This window comes from Balaenoptera ricei, chromosome 15 (assembly GCF_028023285.1).
Source record: "Balaenoptera ricei isolate mBalRic1 chromosome 15, mBalRic1.hap2, whole genome shotgun sequence".
Lineage (NCBI taxonomy): Eukaryota > Metazoa > Chordata > Mammalia > Artiodactyla > Balaenopteridae > Balaenoptera > Balaenoptera ricei.
In genome coordinates this window covers 3,976,809-4,002,175 of record NC_082653.1, presented here as the reverse complement: position 1 = coordinate 4,002,175, position 25,367 = coordinate 3,976,809, and the positions used below count along the sequence as shown (strand labels likewise).

At 44.0% G+C, this 25,367-nt stretch overlaps 1 protein-coding gene across 1 annotated transcript in view; it reads left to right on the top strand.

Moving 5' to 3' along the window:
• The window catches only part of ZNF831 (zinc finger protein 831), an 80,581-nt gene that overhangs the window by 44,814 nt on the left and 10,400 nt on the right, over window positions 1-25,367 (top strand). Inside the window, exon 4 of the mRNA XM_059897347.1 lies at window positions 10,938-10,952. Coding sequence (XP_059753330.1) covers window positions 10,938-10,952 — 15 coding nt within the window. The remainder of the gene's footprint in view (window positions 1-10,937; window positions 10,953-25,367) is intronic.

Sequence of the window (25,367 nt, the reverse complement as noted above, 5' to 3'; positions counted from 1 at the left end):
TGAATTTATGCACTTGGATACAGATGGTGCTCTCCCTGCCGGGGTGAGACTGGCCCCAAAGGTAGAGGAGACAAAGGGATTTGAATAATCCTCTGCTCCTGCCCCATCCCATCTCACACCTCCCTGGCAACGATGAGCTCTTCTTAGGGACGCTGTCTTCCTCTGAATAAATGCATTCACGGTGGCCTTCACCCCAACATTGGATGCTGGCAGGGCGCACTGAGGAATCTGGTCCAACAAGCATTGCTTCCTGCTTGAGCATTTGGAGAGTTTCCTCCAAATGTTTTTCTTCATCTAATTTTCAATATGGCCCCATGGGGTCAGGAGGGGGATGTCGTGGCCATTCTCCATCCTAATTAGAAGTCTTGCCCAAGTTCAGACACGAAGGAAAAGAATGAAAGTTCCATTCCAAGGTTTTTCCTTTGCTAAAACTCTCTAAGTTTTGGCTTGTTTACTTCTCTAACTTCCAGAGACACGAAAAAGTAATTTTCGTGCCCCCCTCCACACAGACATTAGTGATCATTTTCAGTCATTTTCAGCTCTCCCTTTTTGCTACGAGGCACCTGGCATGCCGGGAATGGACAAAAGCCATTTTTCTAAGTACTCGCGTTTGAAATTATTAAGTGTTCATTAAGCACCCCCGGGTGCAAAGCACTCTCGGAGATGTTTGTTTCTCAATTTTCTATAATTTCCTGATTTTTTTCCCTTCGCTAAAGGCAGATTGAAAAATGAACTCAGTGCATTTGAGTCTCTGAATCATAGTTAATGTGCGACGCCCCCTCCCTTAACCGCGCTGTTTCTCTTCTGCCCCCTCTTGTCTCTTTTCTTATCAATCCGATAAAGTTCTTATTCTTTTTAACCCCTACTCAGGGGCTGGAACTTTTTGGCTTTGTTCCTGACTACCTGCCAGGAAGAAATGAGTGCAAAAGCCGTGACCAGCACTCGCCCGGGACTGCGGGTGGGAGCGATGGAAAAATCGAGAAGGCGGCAAAGGCAGCCTTTGATGGGCAGCGGGGCCGCGGGCAGCTCTGCGGCATCGGAGCCGGTGCAGGATGAGCTCGGGCTCAGCTCCCGGGGGGGGGGGGGCCCTGCCCCCCACTGATTGGCATCAGGGACCCTAGAGAACCCCAATCTCTGAGTGGACCCTTCTGGAAAAACACAGAAGCCCGAAGACCCCCTCCTGTGCGCCCTCACACCCCGTGATGTTGAGTCTTGCATGAGCAGAGAAGCTGTTTTTCTCTTTCTTTTTTTTTTTTTTTTTGATAACAACCTCATATAACCTCAAAAGTTGCCCATGAATTTACCAAAACTTTTTAAATGAAACTATTCTAACCTCTGGTGGGGGTTAAAAAAGAAGCCCTGGCAATTTATTACCCAGAAAAAAAAAAAAAAAAGCACGACTTTTTATTTGATGGGAAATCGTCTTCCAAGCTTCAAGGGCGCCCCCTAGCGCCGGCCTGCGAGGAGCAGGCAGCGCGGCTCCCTCCCGCCCGCGAGCGCGGCTGAAACCCCAGCTTTGGGGTCCCTCTCTGCGGGGGGGGGGGGGGGCCTGATCTCGCCCAGTTGTGCATCCGGCCTGGACCGGGCCTCGATTCAAGTGCAGGGGAAGCTGTGCTCTCGGGGAGACCTGCTCTGAATACCAGGGGACCCCTTGGCACGAATTTATTTTCTGTTCTTTGGAATTCAGGTGACTACAGCCCAAGGATGCGAGAGGACAGTTTTGATCCAAGAGCCCCAGTGCTGTTTGAAAGAGGTTGGACCCCCGCTGAAGAAGTGACTCTTGCCACTGTCTCAGCACACAGGCGACCCTGGCTTTTTTTCGGTCGTTTCATTGCTCTCATGTAAATGCCACCCAGATGTGCAAAACTAAAAAACTAAGAGAAGAGGCAGAAGCCCTAGCCGAGAAAGGAGGGAGGGAGAGAGGAAGAAAAGAGAAGGGTGATAAGATGGGGGTAAAATAAAGGACTCAGCAGGGCGGGAGTGCAGGCTGCCGGACCTTTTCGGGGCTCCCTGTCCCAAGGGATGTGATGCAGGCTCCAGGATTCTGCTGCAAACGCAGGCTCCCGGCTCTTTGCACACCAAACAGGACTTTTCGATCTTTCCGTGCCGAGTATGTGAGATGTTTCTTTCCTCCCCAACTTGGAAACACACCGGTTCTCCTTCAGAACTGGCCATGTTTTTAAGACGCACACGTTAAAAATATTAAAAAGCAAATGTTCTAAACCAGGGGTGCGGGAAAGGAGAGAGCCTGCGGCAGCCTGCCTAGCAGGGGCACCAGTGGGGCAGCATCAAGAGGGCGGGCTCGGAGGGGAGCTGCGGTCCTGCGTCCTCCCGAGGCATCTCAGCTGCCCGGCACCTCAGTTTCCCCATCTGTGCCGTGAAGACGATAAATAACAGTATCCGTTTTGTTGGGCTGTTGACATATCACTTATATATATCATTTAAAATAGGGCTTAGCCTCATATTTTACAGTGAGCATGCCAGCTCCTGATTATTAATCTATCTCTAGAGAAGAGCCAGAGACCCAGCCTTTTCCATTAAGTTAAATCTCCCGATTTGTACATGATGGGAATGAATTCACATTAAAAAACAAACACATACATACACAGGGGTCTGAGCCCCAGTAGAGTCAGGTACTTTGAGACCTTTACTTGGCAGGCTGCTGGGAGGCATGGGAGGGGAGGGAGGAGGGAGGAGGGAGGAGGGAGCTGGCTGTCACCCTTCCCTGTCACCTACTACCCGCACATCCGGGACACTGGAGCCAAATGCTGAAGCCAGTGGGGTCACAGTTCTTTTGGGATGAATGGATTTTGGGGAAATGACCCCTTTTCCTCTCCCCCCACACCTCCCCCGAGAACGTGGGAGGAGACCCACTTTGAGTCCATGCCCACCAGGAAGCCATGATGGAAATGTGCTGGCATGTGGGCCACCACGGAGGAGTGGGGAGGGGAGACGTCCCCTGCTTGTCCCTGGAGACCCCACTTGCCCCTCCTGGCAGCTGTGTGTTTTTCACCAGCCCAGGTGCCTTTCAACCTTGGTGTTTCAAGGCACATCTTGGCTTCTGTCTTTGGTTTGGTGACATCCTCTGCCAGTCTGGCTTCTCGTAAGTTCCTGCACCAGGAGAGGAGAGCACGGGGGGGCCTCGCCTCTGCCGTGTCCCCTCCTGATTGGCATGTCCTTCTGCCCTGATGCCTGAGCACGTGACTCACTGCCCATCTACTCTTACTGCTTTGATCGCTCTGGCTGCTCTTTTGCACATGGCCCAGCCCTGGGCGAGGTGGCTTCCTTCACTCCGCCCTCCATGCACTCAGAGGCCACTTACTGAACATCTAGTGTGCTGTGACATTGTTCCCTGATGGGCAAATCAAGCCCATTTCACTGAGCTCCCATTGTCTCCAAAAATGTTGAGAGTTTAAAGCTTCTCCAAGTGTCATAGAGAAAACAACAACAGAAATTACATGGCACAGTGATTCCAAGAAGCCTTAGAGAGTACAGAGAGCCAGAGGCACGAATTCCCACTTATCTTTGTTCAGATGGAGTAAATAGAATATGTTATTGATTTTTAAAAATCCACACATTAGTGGTTCAAAAGAAATTGGTTTTGTATGTTTTAGTGTGAAAGCAATTATTTTCCTTTTAAAACTGCTTCCTGGGTCTGTACGGGTTTTTTTTGGTTTCGTTTTTTTTCTTCTTTCCCTTTTCATTCTGCAGAGCAAAATACTGCATGTTGCTAAGTGGAGGGGGAAAAGCTCTTCATTTTTCACTTGTTAATCTCTATCTGCTTTACCTTTTAAATTCTATGTTCTATTGTGTTTAATTCCAATTAATTTGGATTAATTTAAGTAACATTTCATTATAGATTCAATGCATACATATTGTTTTTTAAATTAAGAAATGGGGAACATTTTTAGTGACTTTTAAGTCATGCTGCATCAAAGCTAAGAAAATCCACTTAGCCTGGTTTAGTCTGGAAGTTTCCTTGAAGAGGAAGAGGTTCTTTTTGATTGTGTTTGCTTTTGTTTACCTTCCCCCATCTCTCCTCGGATTATGTGCAGCTCGTTTAGTAAGACCTGCGTTGGTTCTGACAGCTTGAGGCTTTCAGTGCTTCTGAGGACAGAGAACATATTTCTTTGCTTCCAGTTTTGCCACTCAATAAATTTGAGGAGTCACGAAGCCGTCATCTGTGTAGTTAGATAAGGGAGAAGATGATTTCTCTATTATTTTGCTTAGAAGAATGGGAAACTAGATTAATCACTGTCCTTTGGAAGGGGCTCTTAATAGAAGAGACTGGCTCCTTTCACCGGACTCATGGTGTGTGCCCACACTGGATGGTTTTCCAGGGGCTGGGAGCAGACAATCAGGGCTCAAATTTTAAGTCTGTCACTAGGTGACGTTAGGTAAATCCTTAATCCCACATTCAACATGGTTAGGAAGGGGCTGGGGATCCTCGGGTATCCATGGCACACACCCACCTCCTTCTCTGGGACAGAAGGAAAGTAAGCAATGTCTGTAAGAGTCAGGAGAACAGTTTGTCATGGGTTATAATTCTTGGCAGCATAGGACCGAAATCCAACTCAGAAAGATTTAAGCACATGATTCCTCATGAAACAAAAAGCCCAGGGACTCAAACAGTATCACCAGAGTTAGGGTTAGAGGTTTATCCCTCTTCCTATCTGAGTTAGCCTTCTTCCGGGTGGCTTTCATTCCCAGGCACGTGGTGGTCCCCAGAGGCCCCAGGGTACATCCTACCCACTTAGCAATTGCGGTAGGGAGTGTTCTAATTGAAGTCCAGCATTGACTCTGACTTAGCGAGGTTTGGGTCTCATGCCTAGCCCTGAACCTTCTGTTTGTCCAGATGAGTGGAATATGCCCACTCCTGGAGATGGGAGGGGTGGTGATTGATTATAAACCAGCCAACTCATATTGAGAAGAGATGCTCCCGGAAGGTAGAGGAAAGGCTGCTGAAATCAGAGAACAACCCACTCTTGCGTCCTAGGTAGAGGAGAACAAACAGCAGGGCAGCTGCACTCTGCGTGCCATGGGCTACAAGGTGACAGTTGTCGTCCGTACCACTGGTGCCCTGCCCAGATCCCTTTTCAGGCCAGGCGCCCACCCATCTCCACGTCCTGACTGCTGCCCTCTCTTATCTGTACCCTTCTCCAAAGGATTGGCCCTTGACTGATGGGAATTACTTTGCCCCCAACATACACACAGACCCTGGGGTTGGTCCACAGCCCCTGACTGATTGATGGAGGGATAGGACCACTCAGCCCTTTGGCCTCCGGGTGGGATGAGTTTTGTGATACAATTCACACTCCAGAGCTCCCTGTGGGCATCTCCAGAAATCCTTGTTATCTAACTTCGTCAGGCTTCTCTCACTCATCTCAAGTTTCTCTCAGGTGGGCTCCCTCAATAAGTCAGTTACACAAGAGCCCGAGATACCGGTTATTTATGAATCGAGAATCACAGCTATTCACCACTTGCTCCCCAGTATAAGGCTGTCCCCTGTTTTCTCAACACAAAGATCCGAAGGAGTTTCTGGACCAACCTGAAATACAACATCAAGACGGAGATGAAGTAGGCAAACTTCTACTTACAGTATTTATTGTATTCAACTGGTTGCACATAGCCCTTTAAATCACACATTACATAAAATATCGGTGTAGCGACATCGTGTCTTCTACTCACATTTCACGAAGCCATTCTAGCTGCACTTGTAGCATGCATCTTTGAGATGGCTTTTGTCATCGCTAGAGCCCCTGGTTTGAGTCACCTAATAGAGATTTCCGAGCACGGCATCTTCACTTTCATTCCAGCTCTTTGAGATTTAGCACTTTTAGAATCCGAGTGCAATGCCATCATAGAAATTTATCCACGGCCATGAGCACCCATTTACATAATATAAGGACGGCCGCTTTCATTTCTCAGGTAGGTGCCTGTTCCCAATTTCCACCAAATAAACACATCCTGTTTCGCTTTTTAAAGCAGCCTACAAGGGACTTGTTTACGATAACACCCAAAGCTTATAATTGTGTCCCAAGCACCCAGGAAAAATGACTAAATGTATATGCAGGGTCCCCCCCTCCCATCACTTTTTGAAACCAATTTTTTCAGACGGTATCTATGTAGGACCCAAACCAGCATGGACTGGCATTGTTTCAGGCTAATGTGTCTTCCTAAATAGTATTTTGTCATTTACAGTGAAGTCACGGAGAGAGCTCCCTGAAAAATCGGAGACTTTGTAGGGATTTGATTAATAAAGCAACTCCTTTTCTGAGGGATAAATTGAGGGGGGGGGGAACCTCTCTTACACTTGGACATATCATATCCTCTGAGTGATCATCAAAGGAACTGAAATGGGACCAGCTGGTCTTGCTTGACTCAGACGTGACATCTTGAAAGCAAAGTGAAATTTGGGAGGACATGGAGAAGGGATGCTTTCTTTGCTGTCTTAGTACAAACAGAGGTAGAAAAAGACCTAATATCTAAATGATGATCCAATCATATGGGGATATTTGGGAGTAGCTATGTTTCCCCATGCATTATTTTATTTTATTGTTTTCTGCTGTAGCATTACGCATTTATTTTTTTAATTTAAATTTTATTTTATACTAGAGTATAGTTGATTTACAATGTCATGTTAGTTTCAAGTGTACAGCTAAGTAATTCAGTTATACGCATACATATATCCATTCTTTTTTGGATTCGTTTCCCTATAAGTTATTACAGAGTACTGAGTAGAGCTCCCTGTGCTCTATAGTAGGTCCTTGTTGGTTACCTAGTTTATGTACGGAACTGTGTGTACGTTAATCCCAAACTCCTGACTTAGCCCCCGCACACCCAATGTTTCCCCTTTGGTAAGTTTGTTTTTGAAGCCCATGCATTATTTTAAAACGTCATTCATTTCAAATTCCTTTATTATAAACATCTTTAGTCTCAAACTTCTGTTCATTGCTCAGCCATATTATAATTTGTTTGCAATGTCTTATATTATCTACTAAGATTCACAAGAGGAATAATCTTAGCAAATAGAGATGGGTGGACACCATGGGCGAGTCACTATTCTGAGCCCTTTCATCACCCCCTGTGAACTTCTTGACGGAAATACAAGTGCTAAAATTATACTCTCTCTTTTTTTTTTTTTTTTTTTTGGCCGTGCCGTGCGGCATGCAAGACCTTAGTTCCCTGGCCAGGGATCAAACCCCTGCCCCTCCCTGCAGTGGAAGCGTGGAGTCTTAACCACTGGACCGCCAGGGAATTCCCCTATACTCATTTTAAAGCCAGGAAATGAGGAGGTTACACGAGAAGCAAGTGCTGAAAATCTAGGCAATCTGCCTCCAGACCCAGGTTATGAAATGCTATGCTTCTCATTCCCAATCTCACTAATTATCAGTGGAAGCCCCAAATGAAGTACATTTACATCTATGGTTTATAAACAAATATTCTGAAAGAATTTTAATCATCCCAAAATATACATATTAGTCGTGATAAATATATACATATATCTTGTATCAAAGGTAATGATACATATATTTACTGTATAGCAGTAGCTAACTTATGTCAAACATAGGTTGACCTGTGATATAAGTTAGCTACTGCCATGTAACAAAACACCCCCAAACTCAGTGGTTCATGAATCTTTATTCTTGCCCGTGAGTCTTTGGGTTAGCAGGGCATTCAGGTTTGTCAGTCTTGCTGGGTTTGGTCATGCATCTGTGGGGTCAGTGGGGAAACGGCTGAGACTGGCTGGTCTAGGATTGTCTTCCACTCACATCCTGGACGTTGGTTGACTGTCAGCAGGGAGAGTGGGGTTGCATGAAGCATATGTCTTCCAACCTCCCAGGGTTTCAGAGAGAGGGCAGATTCTCACAGACCTCTTGAGACCTAGGTATGGAATTGGCATGACATCACCCTGATGCATTCTACTGGGCAAGGAGAGTCACAGACCAGCCCAGATTCAAGGGGGGGAAATTGACTCCACCTCCTGATGGGGGACTTTAAAAATCACATTGCAAAGGGTGTGGATACAGGGAGTGGTGAAGAATGGAAGCTGTTTTTGTTTGTTTTTTTGTTCTTGTAATCAGTCAACCCTGCCTTCTATTTAGTGCATGTGGTTGCAATTTAGAACACATTTACCAGCCCTTAAAAAAAGGTGGTTCATCTTTTCACGTAATGGGTAGGCTGGGGATACGTGCTCTGGGCTAGAGCAGCTGGGCAGGGAGCCCAGCAGTGAAGGGTCCCTCCATTTTCCTGCCCTGCCCTCCCCACCCTGTGCCTTCATCCTGTGCACAGGACCATCACCACAGCCCCTCCAGGCATCACGATTGCATTTCAGGCAGGGAAAAGGCCTAAGATCCAAAGGGGGTGTGCCTTTAAAAAGCTGTCTAGAGTTGCCATGTGATCCTGAAATCCCACTCCTGGGCATATATCCCAAGAAAACTCTAATTTGAAAAGATACCTGCACCCCAGTGTTCATAGCAGCACTATTTACAATAGCCGAGACATGGAAGCAACCTAAGTGTCCATCAGCAGATGAATGGATAAAGAAGATGTGGTACATATATGCAATGGAATATTACTCAGCCATAAAAAAGAACAAAATAGTGCCATTTGCAGCGACATGGATGGACCTAAAGATTATCATATTAAGTGAAGTAGGTCAGACTGAGAAAGACAAATACCATATGATATCACTTATATGTGGACTCTAAAAAAACGATACAAATGAACTTATTTACAAAACAGAAACAGATTCACAGACACAGAAAATAAACTTACGGTTACCAAAGGGGATTGTGGGGGGTGGGTGGGTGGGAGAGATTAATCAGGAGGTTGGGATTAACAGATACACACTACTATATATAGAACAGATAAACAACAAGGACCTACTGTATAGCACAGGGAACTACACTCAATATCTTATAATAACCTGTAACAGAAAAGAAACTGAAAAAGAATATACATAGGTATAACTGAAAAAAAAAGATTGCTAAATACCATCTGTATCTACTACATGATAATATAATATAATTTAATTCCCCCAAAGGCAGGTAAATATAGAAGGAACAACTTAAGGGTTAAGAATATGCAAAAAAAAAAAAAAAAAAAAAGCTGTCTGGAGGGTTTCCAACAATCCCTACTTACATCTCATTGTCTAGCACTGGGTCACAAGGCCACGCCTGGCTATAGGGAGTCCGGGAAAGAGTGTTCTAGAGGACCACTAAACATCTTTGGGGTTCTATTGATGAGAAAGAAGGGGAGAGTCATAGGGGGTAGGTGACTCCCAACGTCAGCCTCAGCAAGTGATACTAGCGTTTCCATCTGAAGCAGTCTTAGAAAGTTTACTTAAAAAATAATGTTGAGCAACTAAGCCCGTGTGCCACAACTACTGAGCCCATGCACCACAACTACGGAAACCCGTGCACCTAGAGCCCGTGCTCCACAACAAGAGAAGCCACTGCAATGAGAAGCCTGCGCACTGCCACGAAGAGTAGCCCCTGCTCACCGCAAACTAGAGAAAGCCCGCACGCAGCAAGGAAGACCCAATGCAGCTAAAAATTAATTAATTAATTTAAAAAAATAATCTTATTTAAGTGAAAAAAGGGAGTTAAACATTTTTATGTAATTAATAGTCTCTCTCTGTAAAAGGCCAGATAGTAAATTTTTTACTTTGCCAACCATACAGTCTCTATTGCGACGACTCAACTCTGACGTTGTAGGGAGAAAACTGCCACTGACAATATGTAAATGAATGGGCATGGCTGTGTTCCAATAAAACTTTATTTATAAAAATAGGTGGAGGGCCAGGTTTGGTCTTCAGGCTGTAGTTTGCTGATCCCTGGTCCAGATAATTTGTAGATATGACAAAATGGTGAAGGCTTCAGCAGACAAGCGAAATTCATCAAGGTTGTATGGGCATAAGCAAAGTTTAGGTAATAGTCTAAAGTTTATTAGACTCTTACTGCAAAATAGTTCTCATCACTGTGGTATTTAGTATGATAAAGCTTTGGCTTCTCTAGTGAAGACTGAAAATAACAGTGAATTTTAAAAGATACTTGTAAAATTTTATTTCTCTCACAAATAACAATTGGGTGTAAGTAGAACAATTTAGGATGGTGGTTCGGTGGTGTGGTAGGAACCCAGTTTCCTCCTGTCTTGTTGCTCTGCTCTCCTCACCATAAGTTTCCTGCTTTGTGGTCTAGGGTGGCTGCTTCAGCTCCTGCCATCACATCTGCACTCCAGCTAATAGAAAGGAGAAAAGAGGAATGAGACGGGACCAGCCCTCCCTTTAAGGGCATGCCTTGGAAATTGTGTATATCACACCCTCTCACATCTCTTTGGCCCAAACCTAGTTACCTGGTCATACTTGGCTGCAAGAAAAACTGGGAAATGTAGTTGTTAGCAGAGTGGCAACACACCCCATCCAGAAAGTGGGTTCTCATTACTAAGAAAAAGAATTAGAGAATAGGGAGGCAACTCCCGTGCTCTGCCACTAGGGCTAGAGATATAGACGGGGTGAAAGTCCAAACTTTAAATTCAGTTAATATTCATGCCAGTAATGCCATTTTCCAGGTACTATGTACATGCTAAGATTTCCCCTCTGTGCCTTGATCATGAGTCTCTCTGGGCAGTAGTAACATCTTATTCCTTTTCCTACTCCCCATCACGAGTTAAAAAAAAATTACAGACAGAGCTTTAAAATTCTAGTTAGAGAAAAACATGTTTTTGGTTGTTTATCTGCAGAAAGCAAGTGATACCACTTCAAGAATCTTGTTACTAAACACTCTTGTTCACGTCAAAAAACTCGGAGATGTGCATTTCTTCCTTAAGTTCTTTCACTTGCTTCTGCTTTTAACCCCTTTGGCATGCTCCCCCCGCCGCCCCCCCCAATTGTCAAACAAGGAACCAGGTTGCCTCCTTTGTCCCCACCATTCCAGGTCCTGCACCTGATGGTGGCTGGTTTCATCTTGTCACTTCTGTTCAGTCCTTGCTGCTTTTCCTCCATCGCCCACTGAAGGAATCTCAAATTATATGGTGAGCTACGGTAATAACAGTAGTAAAAACACCTTGCTATTATTTACACAGAACAAGGTGTGAGACTGTCATAGCTGCCTGAGGGGGTCCCATTATTCGTACATATGCTACTGTTTCTTCCCAGTACCCCCGACTGATCAGCCAGGGAGAACTCATGGTTATACCTGTATATCCCCTAAAAGAAAATTAATTTCAGTGAAACGGAGAGGATGGAAGCTGCATGGAGCACGGAAACGTGAGCTGGCTTGTAAATTTTGAGGCTCTGCTTCCCTTCACAGGGAAAACAGGGCTGAAAATTGTGGTCACCTTTAATCTTCTTCTTCAGATTACCTTCAGACATAGAGCCTGTTACCTTCAAAATTCAAACTGAGCCTTTGAAGAGAACTACCCCTTTAAAGAAAAAAAAAAATCCTTGATGAATGCAAATTGACATTAAATGGAGTTTAAAAAAATGATCAGGGTTTTTAAATATGATTATAATCAGTGGGAATAGTGGAGCAGAGTCAAATCATTATTGATTTCACTCGTGGGGGTGGGAAGGAAGAACTGCTGTGAATTCATCAGAAAAGGAGCTTTTCTGTAAAGCCTGACCAACTGGGAATGCTCCCTGGGGTCCGCCTCTGCCCTGGGGCCCCTACCCGAGTTGCTGAGATGCTGGACACTTATTAACCCTTGACGAACCTCCCCTGGAGGTTGTGCACCTACCGTCACATCAAAGGGGAAAAAAAAATCTCTGTTCAGGGGTCATATTTGCCATTTTGAGAAATCAAGGGGAAAAGCAGAATCTGGCCCAAATTTTGGAGTCAGACCGATTTAGTTTCACTCCCTAAGCTCATTTCACAGGTATTTATCGAGCAGCTAATATGCGCTGTTCACTCATAGACCTTTAGGTGCTGGAAAAACGGGGACCATCAAGACAGGCCATGTCCCCCCACTCATGGGGCTGACGTTCCAGGTGGAAGGAGACGGGCCACAAACCACAAATTAATGACTAAGACAACAACACACAGCGATGATGACACAGGCCATGCCAGCAGGAATAACAGCCCCGCCGTTATCCCAGGAGCATTTATCCCAGGTCCTGAGAGTGGTGCTTATGGTATGAACCCGTATAACTTTCAAGCACCCCGGCAGGAAGCGCTAGTTTCCTCCCATTGCACAGATGAGGACACCGAGGCACAGAGGGGAGTGATCTGTGCCTGGAGGTGAGCATTTCTTTACAACTCCTGGCCGGCTCAGTGACCACCCCCGCCCCCCGAAACGACTGGCTTTGTGCCTCGCGAGGCCGCCATTTTGGCCAATGGTCTCCCCCCAACATCTGCCTTTGAGCCCCCCTGGGTGCGGTGGGGGGAAAACTTGCATAGCAAGGGCACAGGTGGCCTCACCAGAATCAAGGGAAGCTCAGCGGCGTCTGTTTCCACCCTAGACCATAGGACGGCGAAACACAAAACTCCAAAGCAAACGAAGAGGAGACCTCAGTCTCATCAGGAAATAGCCAAGAACTTAAATTCTACCAAAGCCAAGGGTTTCAAAACGATAACTTCAGAGGAAGAAGAGCACCCGTGCCTCTTCCCCATCCAAAGTTCCTCTACCTCCATAAACACGGGGGCTGTGGTCAGATGAAAGTTTTATTTATCAGACCTAAAGCCCACCTCTGCTTTATCCCAAACACATGGCAGGAATTGGGGAGAGACCTTGAAGGATTCTCTCAAGGCCTTTCTAATTGTCCTGAGGATCAAAACAGACAACTACCTTCACCATGTGTCCAGCGTTGATGAGTTAATCCGTGTGTGTGTGTGTGTGTGTGTGTGTGTGTGTGTGTGTTAATCCGTGTGTCTGTGTCTGTGTCTGTGTCAGACAATCTCCGCCCCCTCCCCATCCTCTGAAAAAGAATGAAAGAGAAAAAAACCCAGATGAGCCTCTCATTCTCACTGCTTTCCCTGCCTCTGGCCGCAAGCAGATTTTGCCACCATGGGCTTTGGGCTCCTCCCTGAGAAGAAAGGTCGGCCAGGCTCTGGGGGTCTCGGGGTCCTTTGGGGAGTAACAGAGCACAGAGGTGTGCTGCTCATCTTCAGACACAGCCTCGCCTGAGAGCTCCATTCTTCAGCTCGTTCTGTCCTTGAAGAATTGTTCTGTTGCTTCTTGTCATGGCTGATGTTAAGATTGGTTTCATCAGAAGAAATAAACACCTTCTGATGGAAATCCTGGTGTGCCTGTGCCCCTTGCAGCACACAGGGCCAAACCCAGAAGGCCCCAAGCTTGGTCTGCTGGGATAACTTGAAATTCTTTCTTTCCTTCCAGTTGTATTGAGATACAACTGACATACGGCACTGTATCAGTTTAAGATATACAGCATCATGATCTGACCTACATACATCATGAAATGATTATCATGATAAGTTTAGCGAACATCCCCCCTCTCATACGGAAACAAAATTTAAGAAATTAAAAAAATTTTTTCTCCTTGTGATGGGAGGTCTTAGGATTCACTCTCTTAACAGCTTCCATATATAACATAGAGCAGTGCTCATTATATTTATCCTGTTGTATGTTACATCCCTAGCACTTTTTAATCTTAAAACTGGAAGTCTGTACCTTTTGACCACCTTCATCCAATTCCCCCTCCCCTGCCCCCGCCTCTGGTAACCACAAATCTAACCTCTTTTTCTATGAGTTTATTTTTGAAGTATAATTGACCTACAACACTATGTTAGTTCCTGTTATATAACATAGCGATTCGATATTTCTATACATTTCAAAATGTTCTCCATGATAAGTTTAGTTACCATCTGTCACCATACAAAGGTATCACATAATTATTGACTGTATTCTCTACACTGTACATTTCCTACAGTGACTCATTTATTTTGTAGCTGGAAGTTTGAACCTCTTAATCTCCCTCACCTATTTCTTCCTCTCCTCACCCCTATCTGTTCTCTGTACCTATGACTCTGTTTCTATTTGGTTATGTTTGTTTGTTTGTTTTGGTTTTCAGATTCCACATATAAGTGAAATCATACAGTATTTGTCTTTATCTGTCTGACTTATTTCACTAAGCACAACACCCTCTAGGTCCATCCCTATTGCTGCAAATGGCAAGACTTCATTCTTTTTTATGGCTGAGTAATATTCCGTTGCATGTATATACCACATCTTTATCCTTTTGTCTATTGATGGGCACTTTATCCATTCACCTATTGATGCTTCCATATCTTGGTTATTGTATGAGTTGAAATTCTTAATCCTTTTGAATAAAGACCCCACATTTTCATGTTCACTCGGCCCTGCAAATTAGGTAGTTTGTCCTGACAGCCCGATACCCTGGGTAGTATCAGAGAAAGTGGTTTGAAATGGGAGAACTGAAAAAAAAAATGTGTATATATATATATATATATATATATATATATATATTTACTTCAAGACCCATCAGTGAAGGAAAAATGTTCTCATGATACATCTCAGAAGAAGAGATGCATCATGTGCCCAAGAGCTAAAGAGTAAGGGAGAATGTGTGGACTTCCAGGAGGTTTTTAGGTGCCTCTTGTCTCTGACAGCGTCTCCAGCTTTTCTTGTTTTTGATGCCCTTGACGGTTGGTTGGGAGGAGTCCCGCTCAGTTGTTGTGGAAAATGTCCCTCCGCTGGGGTTTGTCTAATGCTTTTCTCGAGGTTAGACTAGGGGGATGGGTCTGGGGAGAAAGACCCCAGAGGTGCAGTGCCCTTCTCATAATGTCCTATCAAGGACAAACCATCACCATGGCTTATCATTGCTGATGTTGACCTTGATCACCTGGCTGAGGTCTCTCAGGTTTCTCCATTGTCAAGTGATCCCACACCTCCTCCCACCATTAGACATTTTACCCACAGGAATTCTGCTTCTCTCCACCGGCAGTGTCCAGGACTGCATCTGCGTCCCTGTTCTACTACTGGCTTCCTTCGGTTGCAAACTCTGCCCTGAAGACTCTCCCCACTCGCCCAATCTCGTCTCCTGTGATGCAGGAGGTAATTATTATTTCTAGAACAAAGATAACCCAGAGCCGCTACTGGTGACCAAGTTCACCGTTGTCTCTACCCGAACCAAAACATTATTGGAAAAGTAAATTACTTTTATTTTCCTTGAAAATATTTGATAGGAAGTGCATGAGAATCCTCGCTGAGAAAATAGACCCAGAACCTATCATCAGAGGAGAGATGTTACCTATACAAAAAAAAGAAAGAACCATCGGGTACATTTCCACACTGAAACCTATTTCGAATTTTATTATTTACCCTGTACTCTTTCATCGATTCCCATCTCCTCTCCCTGAATTTATGAGCAGGTGGGCATAGCCTCCTTCCCCTCGGAGGACCTTCGTGATAATGGAGCACACATCCGATTCTCTGCCAGCGAGGGCAAGGTAGCAGGGGAGGGCGATTTCAGTGGGAAAAAGTGGATCTCCTTGAGTCCTCATTTACAGGGGAGAAATGTTTCTGAGCTAAACAGACTAATAAATTTTTTTAAAATAGACTTTTCGAAGGCTGATTTTGCATAGTGAGGTTAAAAATGTCTTGAACTGACAGGAAGTATGTGGGATTCTGATTTTTCACAGCCTGACCGTCCGTCAATGCTTTCCCTTCTGTCTATGTGTTGTGGCCTCCTGGGTCCGTCTGAAGTCCTTTTAAATTCATTCCTCCATCTGGGCCTGTCTGAGAGCCCTCCAAACTCAAGGTACTGTCATGATGTGACTGGATCTTTCCTGCTTCCATTGGGCACAAAAGGAAGTGTGTGTGTTTGCCCCGCTGGCTGACTGGCCACTTGGACCAGACCTGCCATTTGTCCACTTGTTTTCTTCTCTCCCCTCTGCCAGGTGAAGAGGCGGAGATGAACACACAGTGTCTTCCTGGGCGGCTTGGTTTGCCCCTTGAGGGAACCCTGTGTAGTGGGCTGAGTCCTCTCCTTTGGATGGGTACCATTTTCTTACGAGCCCTTTGCCCTCAGGTGAATTACAAAGTCAACCCTTGCCCTTCTGTGAAGTACACACCATTGACAAGTTTCACTATAAGAGCCAAAGTCTGCACTCTTTTCCCCTCCTAGCTTAAATGGGGAAGCAAAGGAGTTTTACTCTTTTTCTCTCCCCTGCCCCCGCTTAAACATTCTAGTGGGAGGGGGCTTCCCTGGCGGTCCAGTGGTTAGGACTCCGTGTTTCCACTGCCGGGGTCCCGGGTTCGATCCCTGGTCGGGGAACTAAGATCCCACAAGCCGTGCGGGGCAACCCCAAACCAAACCAAAATAAAACAAAAACAACTGTAGTGGGAGAAGTTATGAGCCTAACAAAACTCTCTAGAAAATGTGTCCAGACCTGCAGTTATTGGAATGCGGCCGTTGGGCTCTGACCTCCAGAAAGCATTTCCACATGGCGCCTCTGTTGAATGTGATTATCTCCACAGTGCCATTTCCACCGCCCCGTCCTTACCCTCTTGTGTTTATCAGAGACTCACCAAGCTTCCTCACCCAGAAAAACCCTTCGTAACAGTAAGCTCTCCTTGGTGGCCTCTCCTGGTGGGGCTGGGTTAGGGGACGATCGTAGATAGCCTGGGGTCCTTGGATCCATGGGGATGAGAGAAACAGCTCTGAGACTGTAGAGACTGGTAATTTCTGAAGGTCGTTGCTTCGTGGTGATGTTAAACATTTCTTAACCATAGTAGAAGGGCCACAGAATGCCACTCCTCTCTTTGTCTTTTGCTGGTGGGCTTGTCTTTTGTCTTTTGCTGGTGAGCTTGCTTTGTCTTTTGCTGGTGGGCTCATCTCCCCAGGGTTTTTGGAACCCCCATAAGTCATTTCGTCACCGAGGGCTGTTGGGGCCAAGTCCCCACTCAAAACCTTTGCGAGGCGCCTCCTCACAGAGGCGACTTTATTGATAATGATGGCTCGTCCTGAGTCAATCCGTCTCTGGGTTGACGGCGGCGTGCAATGCCTGGAGCCTGCTTGGAGGCGGTGGCTGCCCGGGCAGACGCTTCTGAGCCCAGCCAGCCCCCAGCCAGCCCCCCTGCCCCACACCTCATGCCGGGGGCCAGGGTTAGCAGGTGCAAATGCAGGCACCCAGTGAAAGCCGAATTTCACGCGGACAGTCAATACGTACTTACATATACACACACGCGCGCATATATGTGTATATAGTATATACGCATATATATGTTAGCATAAGTATGCCCCCAAACATGGCAATAAGACACATTATGCTAAAAAGGACTCATTGTGGACCTGACATTCAAATTGAACTGGGCATCCACATTTCCTCCGGCCGCCTTTCCCTAAGGCCCTCAGACCACCCTTTCCGGCCCAGTCCATCCTGGGGGGACTCCATGTGCTTGAAAATGGACCTGGATGTTCTTTCGTGTCTGATTTCACGTCTGCGTTATCCGGTCAGTCTGGGGGTGCTCTGCCATCTCTTCCCCGTCTGCGTGGCGTGGGGCTCTTCTCACAGCTGGGTTGACTCCTGGGCTGTCAGATTTTCCAGCTCTTAACCGGTTGCCTCTTAAGAGGGGTGGGAGGCTGGTCCGGTCACCTGGGCACCCGGACCCCCCAATTTCACCTGCAATGGGTCTATTTTGATCTCTCTCTCTCTCTCTCCACTTCCCTTTGTGTCTCCCTCTGCCCGTCTTTGCTTTCCGGGTTGCTTCCCTTGGATAAGGCATTTCCTTCTGTGGCCTGAGGCCGCTCAGCCAGACACCCAGACCCCAAGCGAGGTCGGTGAGGGAGGCGTGCACCCTCCAAGTCCTGTCACTCCACCAGTGATGAAAGGCCACCTTCACTTTCTTTCTTTGCCAAGCCAAACCCTGGAAAGAAAGGGGTTAATTTTCTCTTCTCTTTGAAATATGTGCGGGAGACAGCATCAAAGCTGCCCCATTCTGGCTCAGAAAACACACTCAGAAGCTGTAATCAGGGGTGACCTTCTAGGCAGGGTACAGTTCTACACTAAAACCTATTTTAAATTTTATCATCTCTCTCTTGCTATTTCATCTCCTCTCGCCCTCCCCCCTTGTATTTATTAGAGGCTCGGTAGGGATTTCTTTCCCTGAGAGAACTTTCATAATAATGAAGTATGCTTGGCAGACGCTCACGGTGAATATACAGGATTGGAGGGTATTCTGCAAGGGAAATGGGCAGGCTTGTTTTCCTATGTCCGAGAGAAATATTTGAGATAAGATAGACTAATTATTTCTCAAGATGGAAGTGTTGAAGGTTGCTTTTGCATAGAGAAGTTGAAAACTCCTTGAAGGAACAGAAAGCTTCTGTGAGCATCTTTATGACTTCCCTCCCTGGCAGGCTGCCATCATCCTGTCTCTCTGGGTACCAGCATCCTCTGGGGTTCAAGCCCATTTCCCATCTTTCTAATGCTCTCCCCACACTGACTTTTCTTCTTTTTAGATTTTCATGAGAGGTCTGACTGAGAAAGCCTACCAGAACCCCCTCTTTGGTGCTTCTAGCCCTCATTCTTTGATAGATGTTCATACTATTTTCTCATTATTTTTCTCTCAGCTTTCACAGAAACGGTGTAAACTACTTTATTTCAAAACCATTATGTTAGTTTACTCTATGATAATTTAAGCCGTGTATTCTTTTTCTGATTTGAATTTAGTAATAACATATTTTTAAACAGAAGTCAAGATTTCCTGAATAAATTTTCGATGACAACTGCTGACGTTTCCGGGGTTGTTTTTTTTTTTTTTTTCTCACTTCTTTAACCTCCTTTTATTGGACCTTAGTTTTACATACGTGACTGAGTCATCCTTTCTTTCTCCAGGCATTTTATTTTATTCTTTTATTTTTTTTTTAATTTTTTTATTATTTATTTATTTATTTATTTTTTAACATCTTTATTGGAGTATAATTGCTTTACAATGGTGTGTTAGTTTCTGCTTTATAACAAAGTGAACCAGTTATACATATACATATGTTCCCATATCTCTTCCCTCTTGTGTCTCCCTCCCTCCCACCCTCCCTATCCCACCCCTCTAGGTGGTCACAAAGCACAGAGCTGATCTCTCCAGGCATTTTAAACAGACCCTGGGACTTCTATGAGGAGAAAATTTCGGAGCGGGTTGGCGAGGGCGGGGGAGGGGGGGGGGGTCGTCTTATCAACCCAGCTGTCTTTGATTCAAGAAAATAACCAGGGGCCAGCTGTGTGGTCAGGTGCAGTGGTGCCCCCAGCCCGACCCTGCTCGGGACCACCCCCAGCGAGGATTCCAGAAACTGCTCGAAAGCAGGAGTTTGTAAAGATTGTCTTCTCTCCCTGGAGCAAGATTTGCATTTTTTTATTTTTATTTTTTTTTTTTAGTATTTATTTATTTTTGGCTGCGTCGGGTCTTAGTTGTGGCAGGCGGGCTTCTCTCCAGTTGTGGCATGCGGGCTTAGTAGCCCCCGCGCGTGGCATGTGGGATCTTAGTTCCCAGACCAGGGATTGAACCAGCGTCCCCTGCATTGGAAGGCAGATTCTTAACCACTGGACCACCAGGGAAGTCCCAAAATTTGCATATTTTAAATTCTGTTTTTCCCACAGCCTCCTTCGCCTCTGCATATCATTTGTGCAGAATTGTATATCTACCTCGTCTCATCTTCCACTCCATTCCCTACTCCTTCCCCAGGTGGAATTTTCTGGATGCGTGGCATTATTTATACTCTTTCTGTCAGATCTGGGTCTTCCTTCCTAAAGTGCTTTTTTTTTTTTTTTAATTTTTTTTTTTATTTTTATTTTTATTTTTTCCTAAAGTGCTTTTGACTTGCAAAACAGATTCCCTTTATGGGTGATGGAGTAGAAATCTTCAAGGAAAGATGTAAAGATTTCTTAAATGCCTCAAAGCATTGACTTTCTCAACGGTCCTAATATGTCAATCGCTGTTCTTAAAAAAAAAAAAAAAAAAAAAATCTAGAAATCAAATTTCTTAATGAGTTTGGTAGGGTTAACATTTATTTCTGGGACGGTATTCTTTCCTTTTTAGCCTCTCTTTTTCCTTAATGTTGCGTTGGGAGTCCTACCTGTAATTTCCAGGAAAGCTTTTGGTTGCGTAACTCAGCTTTTACATTTCCAGTGTGTTTTAAGCAGACTGATTAAATGTAGGGGGAGATAAAGGGTGTGACCCTGAGTCTAGGAGAGTTTCTGAAGTTAAAAAAAAAAAAAAAGTCCTGAATTCAAGTTTCCCATCATAAAAGGTAGAAATTCTAAAGCTGGTGGGAGGACAAAAGAGTGACTTCATAGGATTCTGAAAGAATTGGGTCCATCTCTTCCTGCTATTACTCTTTTCCCCTTTGTCACATGCACTTCCGAGTCAAGCCTCTTCATCTCAGGGCAGAGTCAACCCTTGGTATTTTATTTCCTACTTCGGCTGAAAGAACTCATGACTGTCCCCCTTTATTTTCTGCCAGCATCCATAGAAACCACATAGAGGCTTTTGCTCAAAACACACTCATTGAGCCGCATTGCTACGGAATTGCAGTCGCAGAAGTACTCTTTCTTCTGAGGTGGAAATCTTGAGGAAAGCTGAAGCCAAGTTGAAAGTCCTTCAGTTATGGCAGAGTCCACCCAGTAGAGTTTTTTTCATTATTAAGAAAAACCCCACTTAGAAAATCAGGCTGAAAGCATACATTCTTGAGTAAATTTTGGTCTGAAAAGTTTTCAAAGAGTCTTTTGAGTTGCTTTTATTCTTTTCCCTTTCTCCCAGTCCCCTTTGCTCCTCAGTAGTATTTAAGAAATGCTGTCGAATTCTGTGCGCGTACAGGATTTCACATTATTGAAATATTTTACCCTGACTCCTTCACTAATGTTGTTTAGGAGAAATATCTGAGTGGGAGAAAGTTTTCAGCTTCCCAAACACTTGCCTTTCCTCAGAAAAGGTAGAACTATAATGGCAGGTGCTCTGAAGAAAGAAAAGAAATGCCCAAGTACCATGTGAGATGGAGTACCTAAACATGTTACAAAACCAGAAAAGTGTTCTCTCATTCTGTTTCCTGGTTTTCTTGTCTAATTAAGTTTTACTGCAGTTTAGGTTTGAGCTAGAGCTAGATTCTCCCCGAACATTTATCTTTTCACAGAGACTGAACTTAGAATGTTTTCTTTCCTAAGGCGATTGGAAAACCAAAATGGAGGAGGCCAACGCCAATATTTTCTTTCTTGTCTTTGTTTCTGGTTGGAAATTAGTCCATTTTTCCCCCTTATCAGGATTAGTGAAGGAGAAGAGGGAAGCTCTTTCTTCCCAGCTATTACCATTGAAATGGATCAATTTCTTCTTTTTAAGGATGCAAATCTTGAGAACAAATGAGCTCTCTCAAATATCTCAATCATATTTCGAGAAATGGACCATCTTTTACAGACTCATTTAGTAATGAGAAACATTGAAAACCATAATTCAAAGGGTAGATACTCTTGATTTCGATCTGGGCATTATAGATTCCAAATGGTATTTTCAGTAATTGTATTTTTTCCCCTTCACCTCATACCCAGAGTGGCTCTCTAAATTTTAGGTACATGCTTATGGCCTGGGAACAAACTTTTAACTTCAGGATTGATTTTAAACATGGCTTTCCACTCAACATCTTTCAGGGGAAAAAAAAAATCTCTGAGAGGGAAATCTTAAACTGATTGCCTTTCATCAAAGAAGAGAAGTAAGTACCACTAAGAGTAGTTTCTGAAATAAAACATATGATTGCTTAGAAAATTGCATTAGGAGAAAGAAATACTCTGGCACGTAGTGAGATTTCGATAAATGTGTTTTCCTGTCCCTCTGGTGGGTCCTTCAACTATGTTCTCTCTGAAGAACCCAGTTGAGGTTTCATACTATTCCTCTCCAGAAAGTGGGCATAGAGGGAACCCACCTCAACAAAATAAAGGTCACACATGACAAACCCACAACTAACATCATACTCAATGGTGAAAAGCTAAAAACATTTCCTCTAAGGTCAGGAACAAGAAGAGGATGTCCACTCTTGCTACTTTTATTCAACATAGTTTTGGAAGTCCTAGCCACAGCAATCAGAGGAGAAAAAAAATAAAAGGAATCCAAATTGGAAAAGAAGTAAAACTGTCACTGTTTGCAGATGACCTGATACTGTACATAGAAAATCCTGAATATGCTACCAGAAAACTACTAGAGCTCATCAATGGATTCGGTAAAGTTGCAGGATACAAAAGTAATTCACAGAAACCTGCTGCATTTCTAGACACTAACAACAAAAGATCAGAAAGAGAAATTAAGGAAACAATCCCATTTACCATCTCATCAGAAAGAATAAAATACCTAGGAATAAACCTACCTAAGGAGGCAAAAAGACCTGTACTCCGAACACTATGAGACACTGAAGAAAGAAATTGAAGACAACACAAACAGATGGAAAGATACACTGTGTTCTTGGATCGGAAGAAGTAATATTGTTAAAATGACTATACTACCCAAGGCAATCTGCAGATTCAGTGCAATCCTTGGATGGTTTTTTGAGGTGACACTTTCATGATTCCTCAGGCTGGTCATTTCCTCTCAAGCCAGATTAGGTGTCCTTGTGGTATGATTCATAACCCATCTCCTTTGTGGCATTTACCACAATACCAATCCTTATATAATTATGTCCTAATTTTCTTCTCTTCAGCTACGTGTGTACTACCTCAGCGAGGCAAAATTGAGCTTCTTAAATCATTAACAATAAACCCATATTTAATTCCAGGGTGAAGGAGACATTTCTCTGCTTTCTCCTGGTCTCATTTACTTTCTTTCTCACCGGAATCACTTCTTCTGAATTTTCTGTCCATACCTAAGCTTTTAAGGGACTGAAATATTTCAACTGGATTTTTTTTTTCATTAACATAGTTTAGGAAAAATTCCTCTGAGGCAGACGTTATCAAAGCAGCTGTCTTTCATTGAAAAAATAGAAAGGTAAAGAGAACTTCTCTGACAGGTACTTCCTGAGATAAAAGGTTTACCTAATCCTGTTGAAAAGGTAGAATAGTTCAATATTATGGGAGGGTGGTGATGTAATTCTCTGAAATTAAGTAGCTGTGAATTGTTGTGTTTTTGTTTTTTTTTTTTCACCCTTTCAACTTTTGTTAGTTGAGTGAACTGGGAGAGGTGGGGCTGGGGAGGTTTACTGCATGTCACTCGTGCCCTCCTCTCTTTGTCACACATCACCTCCAGACGTTTTCCTCAGAGAAACAAAATGGCAGCCTGAACTCCAGGGTTCCCTCACCCACCAGCTCCCTCTCCGCCTCTGACTAGAGCTAATGGCTCCGTACCATTATTTTTCCTGTCAGATTTAATGGGGAGATATTCTTTTCCTAAAGCCATTAGTTAAGTAATATTGCTTACAGAATTGCTGAAACAGGGATAACACCTCCTTCTCAGGGTGTAAATCTTAAGAAATGATGAGGCAATTGCCTAAACACATCAATTATATTCCAAAGCCTGAACTTTTTTTCTGCTACAATTTTCATTTAGAGTTAGGAAAGTTTGAAAGTAATGATCCCTTAAAGTAGGTTCTCTTGATTCAATTTTGGCACTAAATAATTCAAATAATATTAGCTGGGTTTTTCTTTCTTCTTTCTTTCTTTTTTCTTTTCTTTTCTTTTTTTTTTTTTTTTTTTTTTGTTCTTCATTTCATTTTCTCTCTTCCTCACAATCTGTCCTCTCTTTATTTTAAGACATTCTCTTATTGTCTGAGGATGATTCAAGTTTCAACTTATCGAAAGATTTTAAGCATACTTTCCCACTAAATATATTTTTTTGGAGAAAACGGTAAGTGAAGTGTTCTCAAACTGATTGCCTTTCATCAGAGAAAGAGAAGAGAAATTTAAATCGTAGAGAAAAGTGGTTTCTGGAAAAAAGAGATTGGAAAATGATTACTCGGAAGAGGCAAAATTTCACACAAAAAATGAGGCTAGAACAGAAATACTTCAGATTTGGTTAGAGATGGGAAAATATATTTTTCTTTTCCTTTGAGTCTCTCAACCTTTTCTCTGCCTGAGAAACTGAACTCTTGTTTTGAGGGTGTGAGGGTCCACCTCCCTCTGTCAGATGTGTGTTCTGATTGAAATGACTTGCCTTGCACACTCTGGGGCTTTTCTTCATGACTTTCGGTCTGAATTTTAGAGCCAATGTCATTATTTGCCTCTGATTTTTCTTTCAAACGAATAAAGCAATCCCATACTTGTTGCAACAAAAAAAGCAACATTGACATATGCAAGGAAAGCTTGACAATCCCCAGCCTCATGGCCCCCCGAGGTTGCCAGAGTTGGGCTGATGTGCCATCACGTACATGATGGACACTTTATTTTGTTGTTTACACAGATAGATCATACCATACATAGTCATCTACAACTCTTTTCTTCTTAATATATCTTGTATATAACTCTAGGCATATATTACAGATTGATAGATAGATCATTTTAATAATGGCACAAAATCCCACAGTATAGCTGTACCATAATTTATTTATTCAACTCTTCCTGTATTGATGGATGTTCCTGTTGGTTCTATTGGTTTTCCTACCACAGCTATTGCTGCAGTAAATATTCTTGCCCCATTTCGCAAAGAGCAGTTGCTGGATCAATGCGCGTTTTATAATTATAAATTTCATTTTATAAGATACTACTAAATTACTTTTCAAAAACAGGGTTACTCTCCCATAAATATCTTTTTAACAGTATTTTTGAAAAGAAACTCTGCTTCTTCAAAAGAGCAGAGCCTGCGCGGAGACTAAAGCCTTGCCTTCATCGTGGGCGCCCTTGAACCTCTTCATGGACAAAGGGTCTCACGCTGGCCTCTCTTGGCAGCATTCAGGCCACGGATACGTTGGTTAGCACGGAGCTGTTGTTTGAAAATTAATTCGTTATCAGTGTTTAAACTGGAATCATGGAACTCAGATTTCTGGTTTCTCTTGGAAAATGGATAGTTCTGGCAAACTGGATGCTTGGTCCTCGGTGGTCTTGGTGGGTGGGAGCTGAGGGGCAACCTTGCCCTTGGAGGCTGGATCTGTCCTCCCTCTCCTTCCACAGCCCTCATCCCAGGCAGAAGCCCTTGTTTCTGTTATTGGTCTGGCCCTGTAGCTTTTGAGTTTGTGATTCTTGGTTTCAACCAGGGTTTCCCAGCCATGGCCTTATTGACCTTCGCATCTGGGTCCATCCAGGGTGGGGCGTGGGTGCATCCTGTGTACCACACGTCCAGGAAAGTCCCCGGACATCACCTCCGGCTGAAAACCACTGGCTCAAACAGACCCACAAATCCCATTTTCTTCGGTAGATGTTGAGATCAACTTTTCCAAGAGTGTTCCTGAGCCACTTTCATTATTTCTCTCTATCCTGTAGGCCTCTGTCTCG